The 20,790-nt window shown below is 41.7% G+C and overlaps 1 protein-coding gene across 5 annotated transcripts in view; it reads right to left on the bottom strand.

The window, feature by feature from the left end:
- Positions 1-363: 363 nt before the first annotated feature.
- Positions 364-20,790, bottom strand: part of CIB2 (calcium and integrin binding family member 2) — a 43,912-nt gene continuing 23,485 nt past the window's right edge. For 4 of the 5 annotated variants that reach the window (XM_027657635.1, XM_027657636.1, XM_027657632.1 and 1 more), the window contains exons 3-6: positions 16,370-16,481; positions 7,115-7,262; positions 6,821-7,016; positions 364-1,477 (exon numbers count right to left, since the gene is read on the bottom strand). In XM_027657635.1, the coding sequence (XP_027513436.1) occupies positions 1,456-1,477; positions 6,821-7,016; positions 7,115-7,262; positions 16,370-16,459 (456 nt within the window). In that variant the 5' untranslated portion in view covers positions 16,460-16,481 and the 3' untranslated portion in view covers positions 364-1,455. The remainder of the gene's footprint in view (positions 1,478-6,820; positions 7,017-7,114; positions 7,263-16,369; positions 16,482-20,790) is intronic. The other variant, XM_027657633.1, reaches the window with a different exon arrangement.

The following is a 20,790-nucleotide window of genomic DNA, read 5'->3' as shown; positions in this document are numbered from 1 at the left end:
ATACAAGTTTCATTTTCACTGTGCTACCTTAGGCAAGTCTGTCCTGTATCACCTTGAAAATCCTGAATTTCCACTGACACTTTTAATGTACAACCATGCTACTAGATAAATACTTCTTCTTTATGCACAGTGTGTAAACATGAACAGCAAATACCCTGCAAGCTCACCATACAGAAGTTTCTGAGGTAGATAAGCATCACCATCCCTACAGAAATGATAAAAAAAGGTTAATTTCTCTTGCAGCTTTTTCAGTAAGAACACCACATTTCACCCTTTGAAAGATTTAACTTCACAGTCATTGGAATAACGACCAGCAAACAAATTAGTTTGTGCTCAGCCTCAAAAATCCTCAAAGCACAAGAGAATGACTCAAAGGTTTTAATGGTGATGACTTTGATACAGAAGCCATGTAGGTGACAGAGCCCTTCTATTGACTGTTAGAACAGTAATTAATACACACATGATTGTCTCCAGGCCCCAGTACCCAAACAATACTGGAAGTGGAAAAAAAAGAAAGATCTAGCTGATTTCCAGCTGGAGGGGGAAGAGAAATATAGAGCTGCATTCATGCACTTTATGGGAAAGATTGCATAGCTGGTTTAGAAAGAAAATGTCTTTTCATGTCCTTAGGAGGAGTTCTGTGCTTCTTCAACTTCTTCATGAGTTCCAGGGGATCATATTCGTCCACTCGACATCACCAGCCCACAGAGTGAGTAAAATGCAGGAGCCCCATTGGAGTAAGGACACAGTTGGAGCACTGACCTCGGGAAGGAAGGAATCTCATGTACAAAAGGCAAGTGTTTCAAGTTTCATAAGGACACCACGATCCAGAAAATACCGGTTGAAGGTAAGCACCAAACCCAGCAGCTGCCATTTCAGAGGCTGAAAGGCAAACCTGGGCTGTGGTTGTCTTCAACACTGGGAGCTTGATCTTGGCTGCAGTTCTTTCCCCTCAGAGAATTTCCGTGCAAGACCCCCAGCTGTCCAACACAGTGATAGAGGCATCTCATTAGTTAAGGCCCGTGCTTTCTTTCAAATCCTCTTGGAAAACACACCAAAGCTAACCCTTCTCTCTCTCTTTTTTTTTTTTTTTGCACTTTTAAGAGCAGTATTAAATATTCATAAATATAAAAACTATGTGGAAATACCTTTAATAATATTCTGATTCTGACGGTTTAAAAAAAGGGGGGGGGGGGAAAACCAAAAACCACAACCCAACTACCACCCATCTTTGCCAGAGTGCTTGGCCAGCAGTGAAGATAAAAATGTGACTGTTCCAAGTATCCTGTAGAACACATGATGCTTCTGTCTCCTTGTGGACCAGAATTACTTCAGTACTTTCTGCTGAGTTCTGAGAAGTCCTCATTAGAGGACAGGAACCCCTGGAGTGCCTGAGATTCAGAAAGGCTGGACTGGCAAAGTCATTTCTGATAACACTGGCTCTCAGAAACATCTTCAGATTCTGATGTGGAAAGTACTGCAAAAGAAAGAAAAAGATTAAGAGATTTAAACATGTTTGCCACTATGCACAATATTTTTCCTCAAGTACAAAAGGGAAGGTGCTGTGTAATGAAAGGGATTCTCTTCTTTCACACTCTGAGAAGATTTAAACATGATGGGAGAAAATTCCATCTCTGAAAGTGTCAGCTCAGGGGGCTGAGCTCAGCCCTGCATTAAATCAAGTGCAAATTGACCTATTTATTGGATATAGAGCAGAGCTAAATGTTTCCCAATGGTACTTTTGCTTTGGAACAGCCTTTGGGTTCCTAAACAAGACAAATTAGGCAGGGGAAGTTGTTGTTTCTCTTTTTGGGACAAAGAGATGCTGGTTGTTATCCCTTTTCTGTTTGCAGACCAGCAAGCAGCACATCTTTCCACTGCCATCAGCTCTCAGAAGAGCTCCTGAGCATCTCAGCAGGCCAGTGAGAGACAATTTTAGGAAGACATGCCTAAAACCTCACTGTCTCCAGGCAGCAATCTCTGCTCAGTGTCATGGCAGGATAAACTGGATGTTTCTTTCTCGACTGATTGAAATCAGAAGGGATTATTATGTATTTTTGTATGTAAATTCTATAATTCTGTTGCCCATGCTCAAAGAAAACCTTAAAAGTTTGGAGTATTTGAGAGGCTGAAAAGCTCTGGATGTACAGTTTTGGGATTTTGTTTTACCAAATTGTTTTAATTACAGCAATTAGATTTGGATCAGAAATTCACTCAAGGAAGCTTGTGGTATGTATTTGGAGGAGATAAAATTTTACATTCCCCGTGGTCCCTCAGGACTTTGTCTCTAGGAATTGGTTCAATCTGGGTGACAGTGAAAGATGTGCTGGACACAGCCTGGCACACCAGCCTAAGGACTGGGACAGAAAGCAGAGAGTGATGCAAAGAGCTTACCAGAACTAAGGGGTTTTTTTTTAAAAAAAAAGAATTATAAATATCTTGTTCACAACTCAAGAAATGTCTAGAGGCCCATATTAATCCAAACTCTTAAAAATTTAACTCCCTCTTAGGCAATATCTAGGAACTACAAAATCTGTAGTGTTGTATGTGAAAACATTTTGGGCATGACTCCTTAAAAAAAACTCCATCCAAATTCACCTAAGTGGAAATCTATTTATTGGAAAAAATTCTATTTTTACTAGAGTGTTTTTTTGGCCTTTGAAGATTCAGCTTTTTCCTAAGAAGCAGCTGAAATGCTCTTTGAAAAATACTGATAAAAATTATTCCCTTCCCCTGTTTCTTTGCTGAGCATCTCTTGCCAATTTGTCACGAGCTCCAATTTGAGTGCTTAAGAACTAATTAATCTGCATATTGGGATGGTCTTATGAGATGCACATTCCCTATAAGAAAACTTCAGGTAGGATTGGAGTCACAACATCTGTTGTCTGGGTAAAGGCCCAAAAGGTTTCAGAAATGCTGCATTTCCAATGCCATCATTTTGTTTAATCTGTTGTTTCTCTGTCTGGCAGCTCCCAGGTATTCCTAATGCCATATTCCTCTTAAACTCCATTTCCTGTTGTTACAGCATGTTTCACCCTCAGGCATTCAAATAGGCTGAAACTTCCAGGTTGATTTATAAAACAATTTCCTGTGGAAAACGTAACCAGTCTTGTAGAACAGAACACTGCTCAGGCTGCTCACACTTCCATTAAACTACAAGCAGCTTCTTAATGGTAACAATTTGGAGTGAAATAAAACTCCTGGGATCAAATTTTCTGAACTAGCAAGTGTCCTTATCATTTACAGCTCAGTCAGGCTGCTGGGAGCAGCCAAACACAGAGATCTCCCCCCTGGGCAGCACTAACAGGGTTTGCTTCCAGTTTGAAAGGGATTCCTCAACGACAGCAGCACAAATCAGAAAACAGACTTTACTGCATCTTCATTTGCCTGACAGCAGCACAAAGTATGTCTGGGGGAGATTAAACCCACACAGGGTCATAAATAAAGGTTTGAGAAAGGAGGGATGAGGAAAATCAGGCAATGTACAAGGCATGAACTTTAGCTCACACCAAGTCAAAGGCTGGGTTGTGGTGCCAAAATTAGCACCTGCTGTGTAGGATAACAGGACAGCTTGAAAAACACCAACACCCTAAGCTGTGTAAAAAAAGTGCTTCAAAACTGAGTGCACATTGGTATGAGAACATGGCCTTCAAAGGTTTTCCACAGAACAAAGAAGATATTCCTCCTCAGTAACTGCAGGTCTCATGTTAATGATGATGAGAATTTACAGTTCCTATTATAAAAGCCCTCAGTGTTTATCAGAAGACAGGTAAGACCTGGTCCCATATAGCAGTAGAGAGAAAAAATGATCTGTGGCTCAGCACAAATCACCTGCTCAAGCAGTGGCAGAACTGGGGACAAAACTTAACTGCCTTGAATCCTGCATTTCCTCCTTTTACGATGTGAAGAAGTGGCTTTAGGTGGGGCAAAAGGGCAAAGAACAGAATAAGAAATCCTTTACCACAAATAAAAATCATCTGAGGCTTTGTTAAGTTATTCAGCATTTCCAAGAGGATCCTATACCAGGTGCCAGTCTGGTATTCTGGGATCAGATATTCCTAAATATCGATTGCCCATCGCTTCACAGCAAAATCTCTGAAACCTGAGGTTCCCAGCACTCCAATTGCTCCCTGGCAATCGTTCTCAGTGTGGCTGCTGCTTTGCTTCCTAGGTGTTCAATTTTCACAGCTGAGCAGCTGGAAGCATAAATCAATAGACTCCTGGGCTTCCTTGAATTTAAATTCTGGAACACATTCAACTGGGCACAAGAAGTGGAGTTGTGCAAAACCAAATGAAATGATGACTGTCTCTGGACATTGATGGGTTGGTATTTGTTCCATGGACCTGCTTAAGGTTTCAGAAGAGACTATTTTAGGTTTCATATCTTTTTGCTACATTAAGGAGCTGTTCAGGGTAAGTTCACCCCAGCAAACAGGGCTGGTGATCTGTGTTAAGCCACTTCCTGAGCTTTGCATGCTCTGTATTAGATCACCCAGTGAAGCTGCACAGCCCTGCCTGTGGCTGCACACAGCCCATGGCTACCCCTGAGAAGGACATTACAGCTGGAGAATGAAAAGAAAGGAAAATGAGAGGCCAGGAATAGAGCTGGAGATTAATTCAGAAAGGGATAATAAAGCAATGTCTCATTAAATGAACAGGTAACGTGTCCAACTGTTACGGCACCACTGAACCCAAAGAACAGGAACTGCTTTCTGTGCTGAGGGATCAGCTACAGGAATTGCCCTTTTGTCCCATGTCACACAGTCTGTCACAAACTGGCAGGCCCTGGCTACTGCCAGAGAGGCCCCATCAGACCTGGGTGTCCCTGGTGTGGCAATTAAACTTCAATGATTCCCATCCCAAAATCACTGTCTCGCTTAGAATGCAACATTTACACAGTATTTTAAAAATGAGAGTAAGTTCCTCAGATCAGGAGGTTCAGTATTAACAAATATGTCAGTCAGTGATGCAGTGCACACAGGAAAAATATGACTAAGAATATCCTGGAAAAAACCCCCCAAACTTATACAGGCAAAGTGAACAGTAAACCACAATAAGGCAGAGGTATCAAGTCTTCCATTGGTTCGGATAAAAGTGGTCTTGCCACCGTGTCACCTTCTTCTCCTGCAGCTGTTAATTCTGGATGAAACAGAAACCAGATCAGAGAACCTACACATTCTTTTCTCAGCTCTGAGACTTTTTTCTATTATATTTTTGTTTTGCAATATAGCTCCAAAGGTTAAAAACCATATTGATGTACCCTGAGAAACATCAGCATCTCAAGAGGATTCTAATACTTTCTCTACATATATTTCCAGCTAATAAATTGTTTTCTTTATACTGCTATCCATATAGAAGCTGCTATCCATATGGAAACTGCCTGGTCAGTGCTTTGGCCAGGAGCTGGAAGGAAACCCTTCTTTATGTCATCAGGAGCTCTTCAGCCTGAGGACTTCACAGATGAATCCTGTGACTCAGCTGATCTCCTGAACCTGAAAGAAGAGGGAAGTTAAGATTTCTCTTGAAGCCAAGGGTGAAAAATATCTGCCTTAAATATGCACATCACCATCCTGAACATGCAGGAGACATCTTGATAACATGGAGTTCACCATGTCATGAATGTGGATCCAAGGACCTGTGTTTAAACTGAGCAACTGGATGCTCTTCCAACCCTTGGTAGCCTGGTCCTTTGGTTTTGTTGGTACTCTATTTTCTCTCACCTAATCTATAACAAGGCCAGTATTCTCACTCCATCCCTCTTCTTACTCATCATCTTGCCCTGTTGAATACCCTGTTGAATGCTCAGTTCTTTCCACTCATTTCCTCATCTTCTCAGAACATCACAAACTTGGGAAAGAAGAATAATGATGACAGTCAAACACTCCTCTCTGCCACTTCCTCAGGAAATGACTGGACTGCACAGCATCCTCAGCTTGGAATTCTCAGTCAGCAGTTTGCCAGCCTCTACAACACAGCAGTAAAGTCACTCATGGCACAGGAAACTCCTGTAACTGCAGCTTCTGCTGAATCTCCAGGTCTGCCTCCAGCTCCTCACAGTGGATTGCTGTTCTCTACCACAGCACAGCCTTTTGACTGATTCAAGGAAACTCCACCTGACCCCAGCAGCTTCTGTGTGGGCAGCACAATAAAGAAAATGTTTTCTCTTAGCTGGAAATATCTGTAAACAAACCACTAGAGCACCTCCTGGGCCTCACCTCACCATAATGATGAAATGTGTCTTGTTCTAGAAGGGTTTCTGTTCCCATACCTGATTAGCCAAGGAATGCCTGGTATGAATGAAAGGCATTAACTTTGTAGTGTCTCCTCTCAAAAAGCTGATGTTTCTCAGGATTCACAGGAATCACGTGCTCGTGCTTTACTGATCATTTTGCTTTAATGTCTGCCCTCAGAAATCTCATTTATGAAAGAAAGAAACTGTTCTGTGTTCTGCAGGACACTTGAATGTTCTTAAAAAACATCAGCATTAAAGATGCTCTCACCTGCTCAGCACAAAAGATCAATGTGTTTCCATGTATATTTGTAACACGCAGACAATATTTACACACCATTCTATGCAGACAACAAGGATTCTTGCTATAGGCTTAAGAAAGATATGAATTTGAGCTTAGATCAAAATATTTTCCTGAAGAACCCACACAAAAGTCATTGAGCTCTTAGTCTTCACATGAGCAGAGAACTGGAATATGCTCTAGAAAAATAAACTGAGTCAGGTCATCCTCAGACAATTCTCCAGCAAAACACTCACTTCTGACATTTCCTGTATTACACTACACAGTGATATCCTAAAAAAACCCAGTACCTGAGAAAGTCTGGTGCTTTGGAAATCATGTTTTCAAAATCTGCAAAGCCCAGCTTCCCATCCCCATCCATGTCAGCCTCTTCTATCACCTTCTCACACACCAGGGTGATCTCCTCTTCTGTCAGCTCCTCCCGGGTCAGCTTATTGAGGGTTTGCTCCAGGTCTGCTTTACAAATGAAGTTATCTGTGTTAAAATCTGAACCAGAAAAGAACCAGAGGTCACCAGCAACTCTCACACTCATTTCCTTCCTCCACAGAAAGCACCCCCAAGCATCTCCCCCCTCCCCACAGTACCATAGATCTTAAAGGCATAGATTGCTTTGAGCTCTCTGGGAGCCATTTCACTGAGCACAGAGAACATATCCACAAAGTCATTGAAGCTCAGGCTGCCCTCTCCATCTTCAGAGAAAGATGACACAATCCTTTCTTTGAAGGGATTCTCCTGTGGGAAAAAAAAAATATATATATTAGTATTTGAAAGATCAAAAAACCTCCAAAAGACTCCCTGATAATGAATACAGAATTCCACGGTCAGTTCTTTGAAGACAACTTTTTTTTCCCCAAAAAAATTCATCCAAAAATTTACATTTGGATGCTTTTGCAGACCGTGATGCTGCACTGTACTTCTTGCCCAGGTCTCTTCTCTCTAAACTGGTGCCCCCCTCATTCCTCCAGTGCAGAACACGTGCTTTATAAATGTTACAGTAAAGGTACAAAGAGACTGAAGATGGTTTTCAGGTAACAGGCTCCTGCCAGGGTGTCAGACTGAAGGAGCTGGCACAGAAAAACAGGGGCTGGCAGGAGGGGATGGAAACAGAGACCAAGGGAGAAAGCCAAGGAAGCAAACGGGGTCTTCCTGACTGAAGGCTGGAAAAACAAATAGTATTCATGAAACCACTTCAAAAAGTTGGTGTGTGCATTCCACCCCTGGCTGATGCAGAACCATCAATCACTAAGGATGCAGAGTCACATCCCAGGAGAATCTTGTAGAAAAGCCTTTCATTTGCACTGACACCCATCAATGTCCAACCTGTGGTTGGACTGACTAAACTCCAGAGATTTAAATGAAATTTAATCTCCACAGGAGATGATCCTGACATCCTTTCCTGCACCCAAGAATGAGACAATATTCTAAAACCACAAACACACAAGGAAGCATAAGAAAAGCTGCCTTAATACTCCCAAGTCCAAACCAGATGTTTTTATGGTATCAAAGCAACATCTTTGTCTCAGCTGTATAAAACCCCCACATTAATTTGTAGCTGTATCTATAAAACTGGGAAAATCAATTCAGTTGAATCCAAATAGAACACAAACATGACTTGGGCTGTGAGCAGTGTCTCATCAAAGCTGTTCTACAGATCTACAGAAGCCAAGACACCAATCAACATATTGATCTTCTATAAATGCAAACAGCTTCAGTGGTGGCATATCATGCTTCATATTTTTAATATGCATGTGGCATTTTGTTTAAAAGAAGCAGTATTGTGAAAGCTCATAAGTTCAGTCCATTTAATTTCTCTTTTTTCTCTGAGTTTAATTCCTTAACAGGTACTCACAAACCATTATTTTTAATGAAATTATTATTATTTTTAACAAAATCACATAAAACAGCTATATTTGAGAGGCAAATGACCGGAAAAATCTTATTTTTCAGTTTACTTGAATTGTCTCTTGATAATTCACACACAGAACAGATGCATCTATAAACACATTTTCAGCATAACTGTGGAGACTAAAGAGATAGAAGCAAAAATCAGAGTTGCTGAAGATATTGGTATTTTATATATCATCTTAAAGGAATATAAAGTACCTTACAAGAATTGGGCCACTTACTACTGATATGCAGCTGCCTCTGCAGTGAAATTCAGCCACAGTTAAATGGTGTGCAGCAGCTCACAACAAGAGCTGGAGACAAAGATGTCCAGCTGAAATCAAGGGGGAAGTTGGGAGCAGAATAAAATTTGTCACTCACGCTGAGGTTACATCTGAGACACATTTTGTTACAACCTCAAACAATGAAAAAGTTTTAAGGATTCTTGTTAAAAGACGAAGCATGATACAGGAAAGCTTATTTTCTGTAAGAGAAGCGTGAGGTGACTCAAAGAACTCCCAGTTCCTGGAAAGCAGCTTCCCTTCCTTCTGCAGGGGATTGATGGGTCCATGTGCAGACTCACACAATGGGATGAGCCTTTGCAGTGTCTGGTTCTGGGATGCCTGGACAGAGGAGTTCTCAGGTGTGGATATACAAATACCCCCTACATACATTTGCCAAATCATGTCACCTGGCAATTTTAAGAACAGATTTCAGTGGCCATCCCAGATGGAACTTTAAGATACTTTTTCTCAGCAGCTTTAGTGGCCATTCACATCCTCACAGAGCACACCTGATTCCAGCAGGCCTCTATTTAATGATGGGATACATAAACCAGCTAAATGAGATGTCTTTGGTCTGGCAGTTTGCATTAAAACATCTAGGACTGCTTTTGTGGTGGAAATCGGCTGGAGTTTGCTAAAAGGCAAGTATTCACCTAGTGACAAACCATGTAAATGTGTGTGCCAATCCCCTCAGGATGAGTGAGGCCTGAGGAACAGACATTGGAAGCATAATTCCCTGAGACAGGGTTTGAATCCTGCGTTCAGTTCTGGGCCCCTCACTACCAGAGAGACATGGAGGGGCTGGAACGTGTCCAGGGAAGGGAACGGAGCTGGGGAAGGGGCTGGAGCAGCTGAGGGAGCTGGGGGGGCTCAGCCTGGAGCAAAGGAGGCTCAGGGGGGACCTTCTGGCTCTGCAACCCCCTGACAGGAGGGGGGAGCTGGGGGGGTTGGGCTCTGCTCCCAGGGAACCAGCAATAGGACAGGGGGACATGGCCTCAAATTGCACCAGGGGAGGTTTCAATTATATATCAGGAAAAATTTCATCAAAAGGGTTGTCAAGGCCTGGAAGAGGCTGCCCAGGGAAGTCACTGAGTCACCATTCCTGGAGATATTTAAAAGCCCTGTGGATGTGGCACTTGGGGACATGGTTGAGTGGTGGCCTTGGCAGTGCTGGGGGAAGAGTTGGACTCGATGAGCTTAAAGGTCTTTTTCAACCCAAACACTTCTATGATTAAAATTCACTCCTAAATGCCAAAATCTCTCCAGTCTTTCTGGCTGTGGCAATGGCCAGGAACAAGGCTGTTTTAATGGATGGGTGAAATATGGACCACAGAGTCCCAGGCTCAAGGGACAGCCCACTGAAGTAGTCAATACTAAATACAAATTCTTCTGCAGGGTTCCATGGCTGAAGTAATTCCACAACAGGCACCCTGCCTACGGATTTCTGAGGGTAGGAGATTGATGAGCTCACTGTCCTCTGAGCTCAGGGCATCAGGCTGAGCTCCCTGTTCAGGTGAAGGCAAAACCAGGCCAAATAAAATGAAATTAAATAGAGCAGAAAAGAGGGACCCTTGAAAACAAAGAGCCAGCAGCCTCAAAAAGCAGCAGGGTCACATCCCTAAAGAGTCTCAGAATGAAAAACAACACCCCAGAACTTGCCAGATGGCTGAGAGAACCTCCCTGTAAAAGGATATATCACTTGCAGGATGGGCAGGGACAGCAGGTGGGCAACTGGGGCTGCTGTTGAGCTTAAAGGACCTCCCTTGAGTGCCTGGAAACGTGCCTGTTTGTGGAATACACATGGACCTGTCTGTGGAATACACACACAGACACACAGCGCCAAACAATTTGTGCTATTGTCTCAAACTGCCAGTTTATTAAAAAGCCAAAGTGAGATTCATTTGGGCTGAAATACATGAAAAGGCCCCCTTTCTTCCTAAAGGCACCCAAAAAATGGTGCATCTGTTTAATGTTTTAATATTTGAGAAGGTCAAACATCAGAACGGATGTCGAAACATGTTAATTTTTTGTTGTTGTTGTTGTTTCTAAAATATTACGTAGCTCTCTTTGGAACAAACCTCATCAGAGCCAAGTGCTGTGGTAACAGTTTTAAACTGACATCTTAGAGGCAGCATTGGGTAACAAAAAGGGAGCCCACAAATGCAAATCTCCCTATCAGCAGTGAATATCAAACCTGGGACTTAATGCATTAGAAATGCCAGGCAGGGTCTCACTCACTCAATAAACACATTGCAGTTGCATGAGTTATCTCTTTGGCATGTCAGAGATCTTGAAAATACAGCTGAATTAAGAAAGAATTAAATGGGCCTAAGCATACTTCTTAAGTAACTCTTGGCCAAATGGATCTCTAAAACCTAAATGAAAAATAAAATCTTTCCTCATATTGATTTCTTTCCTTTAACTTTCTCATATTATGTGTCTTCAGGCAGTATATCTGTGGCTTACACAATGGAAAGTATTAGCTTACCTTCACAGATACTTTTCACATCCTTTCTGTAATTTCATTACCTCCACTCTAAAGAGCACAGATTAGGGTTCCATCATATTTAAAGGAAAAGCCATGGGGGAAGGGAGCAAAGGGGAAAACGATACTGTTCCTTCCTGGGTTGCTTTCCCTTAAGCACTAATTGTTAAAAAAAAAAAAAAGAATCCTTTTAAGACTAGAAACTTGCCTTGTTAAAAAGCTTTTTCTGTACCCTCACAACAAAAATGAGAGTGGAGACAGAAACAATAAAGAATTGTTACAACTGAAAAAGAAAACCCTCTGCTGCTTTGCAGATTGATGCTGCTGTAGTGGCTTGAGATAATCCTTCTAATCCATTTTTGTAACAATCACTTCTACTCAATAACTGTGTTTCTATACATTTCCTAATCTCATGTGGCATCTATTCCAACACACAGACCAAGAACACCATACAATGACACACAGCCATTAGTCTTCTAAGAAACTATTAATAGGGTTTATTCCTGAGCTTGCAGCGAAATCCTCTGTCCTCTGATTCCCATCCCAGGCTCCAGGAGAGCACTGCCATGGCCCTTTGCTCTGTTTTGTAGCTTGAGGAATTCATTCCAAGCACTCTGTCCTATTCCCACAAATGGACTGCATTTTGGAAATAAGATGTTGCAAGCAAAGTTCTGAGATAGGTCAAGATAATTAAACTGGAGATGCTGAAAAGTCGTCACAAAATGCTTCTTAATTTTTATATTCACAGAAAGAAAATGGTGATTTTCTCTTTTGTGTTTGAATCAAAGTCCCCACTGACTTTAGAGGATATATTTAAATGCACAAACCAGTCTGCTTTGCAGACTACTGAAAGTCAGAGTCCCTTTGGATGCTTTAATGAGGACTTGTGCAGAACTGATCAAAAGCAAACCTTTCTCAAATTTCAGGAGTTATTCCTAAGGAAAAAAAAAAAAGTAGAGACATTATCAGACAAACATTAGTGTAAAAATGGCAAAATTGTTCATTACCAAAGCTCCACAGGAAAGTCTGGTACTTTGGAAAGGAAGCATCATTAGCAACAGCAAATTATCCCTGGAGCAGATAAAAGCAAGTTTCTTGGGTTTTTTTCCTTCATTTTCTTCCTCCTCAAAATCAATAATGTGGGTTTTATGTGTATATGATTATATTAATGTCATCAAACTTCTCTGCAGTGCCTGCTTAAGAAATCCCTGCAGAAACCAAGGCTAAAATACAGCTAAATTGATATGTTTATGTCTTAAAAAAAGACCACATCGCTCTGTCAGAAAGCAGAAACATAAGACAGTTCAGCAATGACTGTTTACTGAAGCTACAACAGCCAAATAACCAAAGACTGTGGTTGGAGACAGAATTGCTTCAATATTACAGAACATAATGGTGTCTTGTGGGAACATAAGGCACTGTGACAAAAACTGATTCCCTGAGCCAGGAAGTGCAGACAAAGCTGGAGAGCATCGGGAAGGTGCAGGTCTGGGCTCACCAGAGGGAACGTGGCCCTCACTTATGACACCTGGAGCACATCCAGTGGAGAGCCACAGTTAAAATGGGGCTTCAGAGAAGCAAGAAGAGTGGTCTGAAAGGAGTAAAGCATCCCATCCTGACTAGAAACAACTCACGGGATGCAGACAAGGATGTTGGGATGAGCTGGAGGCAAGGACTGGCCAGAGCAGGGGTGGGGGCTCGAGAAGAACATCAGCCTGCTCCCTCAGGTGTCATTGCCCACCATGGAAAGCTTTGAACCTGAAGACTCACTGAAATTATCCCTAAAATCCCATCCCATTCAAATTGTATAAAGTATTTTTATTTCATTTTGAAGCAGCCCACGTGCATTCGTGTTTAAACTTAACCAAAACCAGGGTGCTAACAGCAGTTCTGAAATGTGGGGTGGATTCCCTGCTCCCTGTGTGTCCTTCCTCTCTCCTGGCTCATCCCTGTGCCTGCTGCCCACTCTGTTTCAGCAGTGGGTGGATTTATGAACTACCTCAGCCCCCACTGCAGACAATGACAAGGTCTGCGAGGATCGATGAAGTCACTGTGTGAGCCAAAAACCAGAGAGCAACAGATTGTAAAGTGAGAGAAACAGAAATGGTTCCCCTCAGGAAGCCCCTGTATGACCAGAAGGACTGCTCTGCACTGCACTACCCACAGCTGGGTACACTGGGGACATGGGCATGGCCACCTTTCCCTCCCAAATCAGAGTGCTCTGTCACCAGGTTACAGCCCTGGGCAAATGACAAGGGACAATGTGAGTGAGATCAGTTGGAGCTGGGGAAGAATATCCCTTGTGCTTTTTCCCTGGTCTCCCACTGAACAGCCACACCATGGCTACAACTGGGCAATAATAATTCCTGCAATCTCACAGGTGCCCAGACGCCCCAAAGTGAATTTATTAGACAGCAGGCTGTGTAACCAAGATTGTCAGAACGAGAGAGCAGAGGCTGCAGTGACACTGATGGAGTAAAGCAGCTCTGTTAACTTCAGTGTAATGGTAGAACTAATCCACTTAAAGTATCTGTCCCTTCTTTATTTATTTATTTCTTGTCCTGACTTTCAACTTTTAAGAATCGTGAGCTAGTGAATAATTCAAGACCAATTAAAGTGAGTGACCACCGGCATTTTTTTCTTCTTTGAAACACAAAAATCCTGGCTCAAAACATTAATGCAGGAGGTAAAGATCTTTCTTTACAGTAGCAGAATCTAATTTAGAAAAGTGCATTATTGATTCTATCCATTTGTCAGAACCTGCAATGGTATTGAGCTCAACGTTGCCAGTAACCAGAAATGTAATGTGTATATGAAAAAAGCCAGGTGCAGTGAAATTAGCACTAATTTTATTAGAATTCAATAGACATTTAGTTCATTTATTTCTATTTTAAGATTTAAATGTTGGCTTTGTCTTCACCTTGATGAAAATTTCCCAAAGAAAGCAAACACCATAACGACTTGTGTTGGGCAGTCTGGGCAAGTTGCAAAGGTTAAAGATGATTTTTCTTGCTGTAGGAGCTGGAGTTACTACCCAGGGTGCTTCAAAAATGAACTCCTGGGGAAAGACCCTCTCCTCTCACCCCCATCTGCACAGTCAATCACAAAATGCTTGACGACCAAGATGGGTCCCAGTTTGTAACTAAGACCCTGGGTGGCATTTTAATAGCTTTTAGTGTCAATGCTTTGAAAGAGTTATGGAACAAGGTCCAGTCTCCTCTTATTGATATTTTACTGGAAACAAGTTCACTAGCTCTTAAAAGCACTTTTCTCTCTGAGCTGCTACACTTCCTGAAATAAAGAGTGGTTTGACAGCAACAGTTCTAAGGTTCTTCCACAGCCTTATGAGACCTGAGAGAGAACCTGTATAAAATTTAACACTGAATTAGTCCTGCTATTTTCGTAAAGTCAAGTTCCATGACCCTGGAGACATCTCCTAAAGCAGGGCCAGACAACCTCACAGCCTGGATGTGGTGCAAGAGGATGGATTATGATCCATCTCACACAGGGAATTCTCTCAGGAAGTCTGTCATCACCATCTAAGATCACTAAGGCAGCAAGATGTGCTCCTGGATCTCAATCTAAACAGATTCCAGGGTGAAATTCCTGGTTTAGATCTCAGCCTAAGCACCAGGCTGTCCTGTAAACACAGGAGTCTTCCATCTCTAAAGTTTTCATGGAATAAGCTGCTCCTTAAGTGTTCAGTCCTCTAGGACTGAAGCCCAAAAGAGTGTGTGTGACCATAATTTCTCACTGGCTTTTCTAAACTTAGCCTTGATTTGCCACAAAGCAGCTCTGAGCCATCTGGCAGCTGAACTGTGAGCAGGCACAGACCTGTGGCAGAGGGTTTCACACTGCACTGTCAAGGTCCCAGAGATGAGAACAGAAACCTTCAGGAACACTGATGCCATTAGAAAGGGGATAAACACACATTAGGAATTTGCTGGAGAAGCCCATGCTTGCTGTGAAAAAGAATTCTCAATTATTTCTCCGTTCCATCAGAAACACAAACCTTTCAGCTGCCCATAGGCACCTGAAGAATAACTGAGGGATAAAAACTTTTCCTAGGTCTTCTATTGAATTAAATGCTTGTGTCTTTAATGTTTCCATTTATATGAAATGCTGGTCAAACACTTTTTAACAAACGTGCCTTAGAGTGACATGTGCTTCTTGTTCAATAAATGGTATTTTCCCAGAATCAAATATGCAGCAAGAGTGGCACTAAAGGAGCAATGAGTTCCTTGAACTTCAACTTGAAATCTAATTCAAATGTTTTTCTCTTCATGTTGACTTAACCTCCTCCCCAGCTGAATTTCTAAAGCACTGCTTCTGCTTGTGAAGTACCAGATATTTGGGAAAAAAGTACAGCATTAATGAAGAATTTCTAAATCATTAAAATCAAGTGGAAGGCCACCAATTACAAGGGTTTTAGGGCATTGTTCTTAAAAAGCTTAAAATGTTTCATGAAATTATCAGATTGAATAAATAGTTGTTTCCACATTACAGTAATTTAAAGACATCAACTAATTAGCATACATTAAAAAACAGAGCATGAGACCAAACACAACATAATTCAATGAACTGTTGAAAAAATAAATGCTGAAAATCCATACTTGTCCTGTTAAAACCATATTAAATGGTTGAACTGATGCAAGAATAAAAACAAATAGTGCCCCAAATTTTTTTTTCACTGATTGCTTTATGCCCACTGCTTCTCTCATGGACTGTCTCTCCACCAACTACCATGTAATGTCTCCATGAAAAAGGAAAACTCCCAATTGTGCTCAGGCAGATGAAAAAAAGGGGAAAACCTTTCCTTTTTCTTAGCAATGTTCTGCACACCTCTTGCAAATCTCCAGTAAGCACACTGAGATAGGAACTACTGATTTCTAACCAGCTCTTCCCACAGAAATCCCACGGCCTTCTCTGGCACCGATACACACAAATGGGGAAAATTACTAAATTTGATTTTATTTCCTATTTGTTTCCTATTAACATCTATCCCTACTAGCTCTGCAAGCAAGACATCCACCTAAACATTTTCCAGTTTCTGGGACTGGTTTTGCCCTTGAACAGTGCCAGGAAGGGGAAGAGTCCAGCACGCCACATTGCTTCAGGATATCAAACTCACTTGGCAGACGAGCTACAAAGTCCAGACACAGTTTGTAAGCAGTCAGAAGGGATACCTTTAGCTCAGGCATGTTTATTATGAGCTGCATAGGTAGTTTGACATCTGGGTCCTTTGTGTAGTCCATGGGCACAACGTTTGGTGCCATTTCATAGTACCGGCCATGCAACCTGGAAACAAGCAGAAACAAAGAGCCAATAACCAATTTTAAAGAACCAATTCCATCCATGCAAGTCATCAGACACAAATCTGTCTTGCAGCTCTAATGGTTACTCTCAGTGCACAAGTCTGAGCCCGCTAAATTCCCCATCTTTTTGCAAATGGAGGGCTTTGATGCAGCATCCAGCAGAACTGCTCCCAACACCCTCGGGGCCACAGGACCTGCATTCAGGGAACATTCAGGCACTGCAGAGCTGTGGGCCTGAACCCAGGCACTAACACTGGGAGTGTATCCCAGGATCACAGCTCAGTATAGACTCAGCTGCACTAAGCAAGAATGTGTTGTTTAACAGCTCAAAGAATTTCAAAGCCAAACAATATCCAACTACGATGCTACAGACAAAAGATTCCTTGGGAGAGCTCACCTCTGAATTAAAACAGCCCCTTTCCTCTCTGTGCCTCACTGACACCACAGATTTACTTGTACAGCTCCAGTGCTGGCTGACACCAGCACACAGAGCATTTCCACTTCACTGTCTCACATAGTTTTGTGTCACTCTTGGCACAACTTATTCATAAACCAGGATACTTTAAAGGCAATAAACAAATGTTTTTACAGAGAGATGCAAGTCCAACATTCACAAACTTAGTTTTGCTCTCTGGAGCTTGCTTGCTGTGCTAGTAGAATCCAGTTTAGTTTTGTAAGAGTGCTGGGAAAGCAACAGTCAAAGGTCATGAAATACCAATGTTTCTAAATATTTAGAAGCTGACTACCAGTAAATTATAAAACTCTCTCAGTCTTATGCACAAACTGGGCAAAGACTGCACAAATGTTTCTACAGCATTACTTCAAATTACTGATTGAACTAAGTTAACAAGTGTTAATCCCACCCTTTATTTGCTGTGTCCAAATATTCCAGTGAATGAGTGCAAAAGCACAGCCTAGAAGGCAAGAGAAAACAGCCCTATGTAAAGAAAACCTCAACTTAAGCAGGATGTAAATTTTCAAACTATCTTAGCATATTTATTGTCACTGGGATGCTCACTCAAACTAGGAATAGAAACACTTCAAGCACAATGGGTATCCTATTCAAACTCACCAGTGGATCTCAAATTTTGTGCTCTCAAACAAACTACAGACAGAAATTGCCTAGGAAGTAAAACATTACCTGTGTAGAAGCAATTAGTGTGTTGGATTTAATTCTGCTGATTTTCTAATTTTACTGATTCCAGTAATATTTAATTCTAGTGGACAATCTTGCATTCTAGTATCTAGAATGCAAGATTCTGTCAAATAACAGAGCAAAAAGGTTGGAGAGGGAACACATGTATTCCAGTGCTCAAAGATCAGTCAATCTATTCACCATGAATCTGTCAGTCCTCTATCCAGTGCCATACATGGAAAAAGGACAGAAATGATGATCAGGAAGTTGCTGTTCACAGAAAACATCAGGTATTTTAAAATGTAATTCTTATCATACGTGGAAGTTCAGTCTGACACCTAATTCATAAACTGCTCAGGGCAGAAAGTGGTCACTTTGTCACATCTTATGTACTAACACAGAGTATTCTGGCCTCTCATTAGGCCACGTGTACTTCCTGTATATATTAAAAAGCTGTATTTTGTGACTTTAGCAAAAATTCCTGCCTGCTCACTTGGTGTACCAACAATTACAAGTGGAGATGATCATGTTTTAAAGAGCAGAACATAAACAAACCAGTAACACACAAAGTGATGCCTCCCCAACCCCTCCATCTTTCCAGCTTTAGCTGCAGTCAGCCCCTCAGTCAGACCCACATCAACTGAGCCATTTCAGATCCATGAGGGTAATTCATTTCAAAAACTAGAAGAAAATAAATCTCTCTCCTCACTATTATGACGTGCCACAAAGAACACACAAAATGAAGCACAGGAACATTTTCTCTGGATCTCAGGGAACGGATCCTTTCCCACTGCACAGCAATATTTTGTGCCCCACAGGAAATTAGATATGCACTGATCCAAGCCCATTTCAGCTGCTCACCACAGCTCACCCTGACATTTCATAAATACTGGGTAATTCAAGATGCAACAGCCATTTCCCTCTCCAGCAGCTGATTTCTCCCTTGCAAACAGCAGCTACAAGGATGCCTCTAAACACATCAGAAAAACCAGCTTAAAAGCACTTAAAAGAAAGCAAACCTTTCCAATCAAATATCCATCAAAGGACTGACTTATTTTTAAAAAGCTAGAATACTGAAATGGTGTTCTAGTCTTCAAGAAAATAAAGCACTCATCACTGGCACGACTCAACCACTGTGGGCAACATTCAAAACACAGGAGCTGACAATCCCTGCTTATTGTAACTGCCAAGATTTGCTTCTCTGCTTCCTCCAGTATTAGACTTGTCTGTCCTTGCTCTGTGTCCTCCAACAGGACTGTGAATCCAAACACCAAGCTAGGCATCTTCAAGGAGTTCTCTTTTGGAAAAGAGGGAAGGGACTGGAATAAAGTGGTCTTTATTTTTTTTATTTTTATTTTACTAAGTTTGTTACGTCAATCTGAAAGGCAAGGTATGGAACTTCTACAGTTGTCAATAATAACTCTTAAACCTCATGTTTGTAAAAAAAAAAAAAGGTGGTTCCCTTTCTACTTGCAATAAACATAAGACAAATCTAAAAATGTGGCAAGTGTTACTGAAATACAAGCATATCACAAAAATAAACACCTGTTAACAGTAATAAAAGAAAAAGCCATAACAATATGAATTTAAAGTTACTTTAGTACTGGGAATAACAGTGCTACAACAGGGACTCGATACTAAGGTGACAAATAAGAAGTATTTATTACAGGTACATAGAAAAGCACTTCATTGTCACCACTGTGGCTCACAGTGATCTGGAACTCAGAATTATTTTGACAGAAAAAGCTTCTTATGACGCTCATCCAATTAAATAAGAAATTTTGAAACAATACCTACAGAGCAGGTGACTTCATTCTAACCTAAAAAACCAGCCCTGCAAGGCACTGGAAGGGTTGTGATGTTGGGCCCCAGGTGCCATTTGCTGTGAAGCAACAACCTAATTTCCATGGCAGAGACTTAAATGGAGAGAGATCAAAGAGAGGAGACGGGCACAGCTCTGCCCAGCTGCTCACTGCCATTCCTTTTCCCAGGACAAAGGTTTGTCTCTCTATAACAGGCAATATCACTGCAAAGCAAACCTGTCATTTCTTGCTGACAGAATTCACCGTCTTGTCCACAGAAATTGCAACCACCTATTTAGACTGCAGTTCATCCACCCCTTCAGTAGCTTAAAGAAGGATGTGGTTTTTCAGTTCTAGACTAGACTCTGCTAGAATGAGCTGGCAGGCAGCTGCTGGACATAGAAATGTGCCAGTAATCAGCAGCAGATTTGAGGGCAGCTCTGACATCCTGTTTTCCTCCCAACTAACTCTTCCATTAATTCCCCACGTCAAAGATCTGTAGGTATAAGAGCTTTCCACCTGAGTGCATTTCACACTAAAGCATCCAAAGGAGTCTGTAGGAAGTGGCTGTGATCTGACTCCTGCAAACTAAATTACAGCAATAAAATAGTCTTCCCCACGCTTTTGGCTGCAAGGATCCTGCAACTCTTATTTGTAACAGCCTTATCACATGGCAGGAGCAGCTGATACCACAGTAAAAAGGGCCAGAAGATTTCTCCAGTTCCAAACCCAACATACAGTGTGTTGCACTTGCTCCATTGTCCTTTATAACAAAACATAAAAGCAAACAAAAAACCCCTGACCAACTGAACAACAAAAACCAGTAACACCTTCTCCCACTGGAAGGCCTTTATGCTGGAAGGTTCTTCAGGGACACAATGAACTCTTTTATGTCAAACTGGATTTCCAGTGTACCAAATGCTGGATTTTGCAGAAAACAGGTTGAAAAAATAACAGAAAAAATAACTCAGCCCCTTAACAGGATCCCAAGAAAGCCACTATCACTGGGAACACAGTCCTTTTTGCAGGAGTTCCACAACACTCCCGTTTCCTTGAATAACTTCTGTTACACCAGGTGAGTACTTAGTTTTTGGCAAACAGTGCATTTCTGATCAACTGTTCTGTAAGAGAGTGTAAAGCTCAGTAGACATCGGGGTTATTTACACCCATAATCCTCCTGCCTTTGTGCAGTACATCAGTACAGCTTGTGGTGTTGTGCACCACGACAAATCCTGTGAGTCAGACCCAGTGATCATTTCCCAAATGCTGCTCTGATTCCTGACTGTTCTGACACATCCCTCAATACCATTAATTACTAACTGCAAACAGAAAAGAAACAAACCTCTCAGAAAGGC

The sequence above is a fragment of the Corapipo altera genome, unplaced genomic scaffold (genome assembly GCF_003945725.1).
Source record: "Corapipo altera isolate COAL_440 unplaced genomic scaffold, ASM394572v1 308, whole genome shotgun sequence".
Taxonomy (NCBI): domain Eukaryota; kingdom Metazoa; phylum Chordata; class Aves; order Passeriformes; family Pipridae; genus Corapipo; species Corapipo altera.
This window is presented reverse-complemented; position numbering and strand designations above follow the sequence as displayed.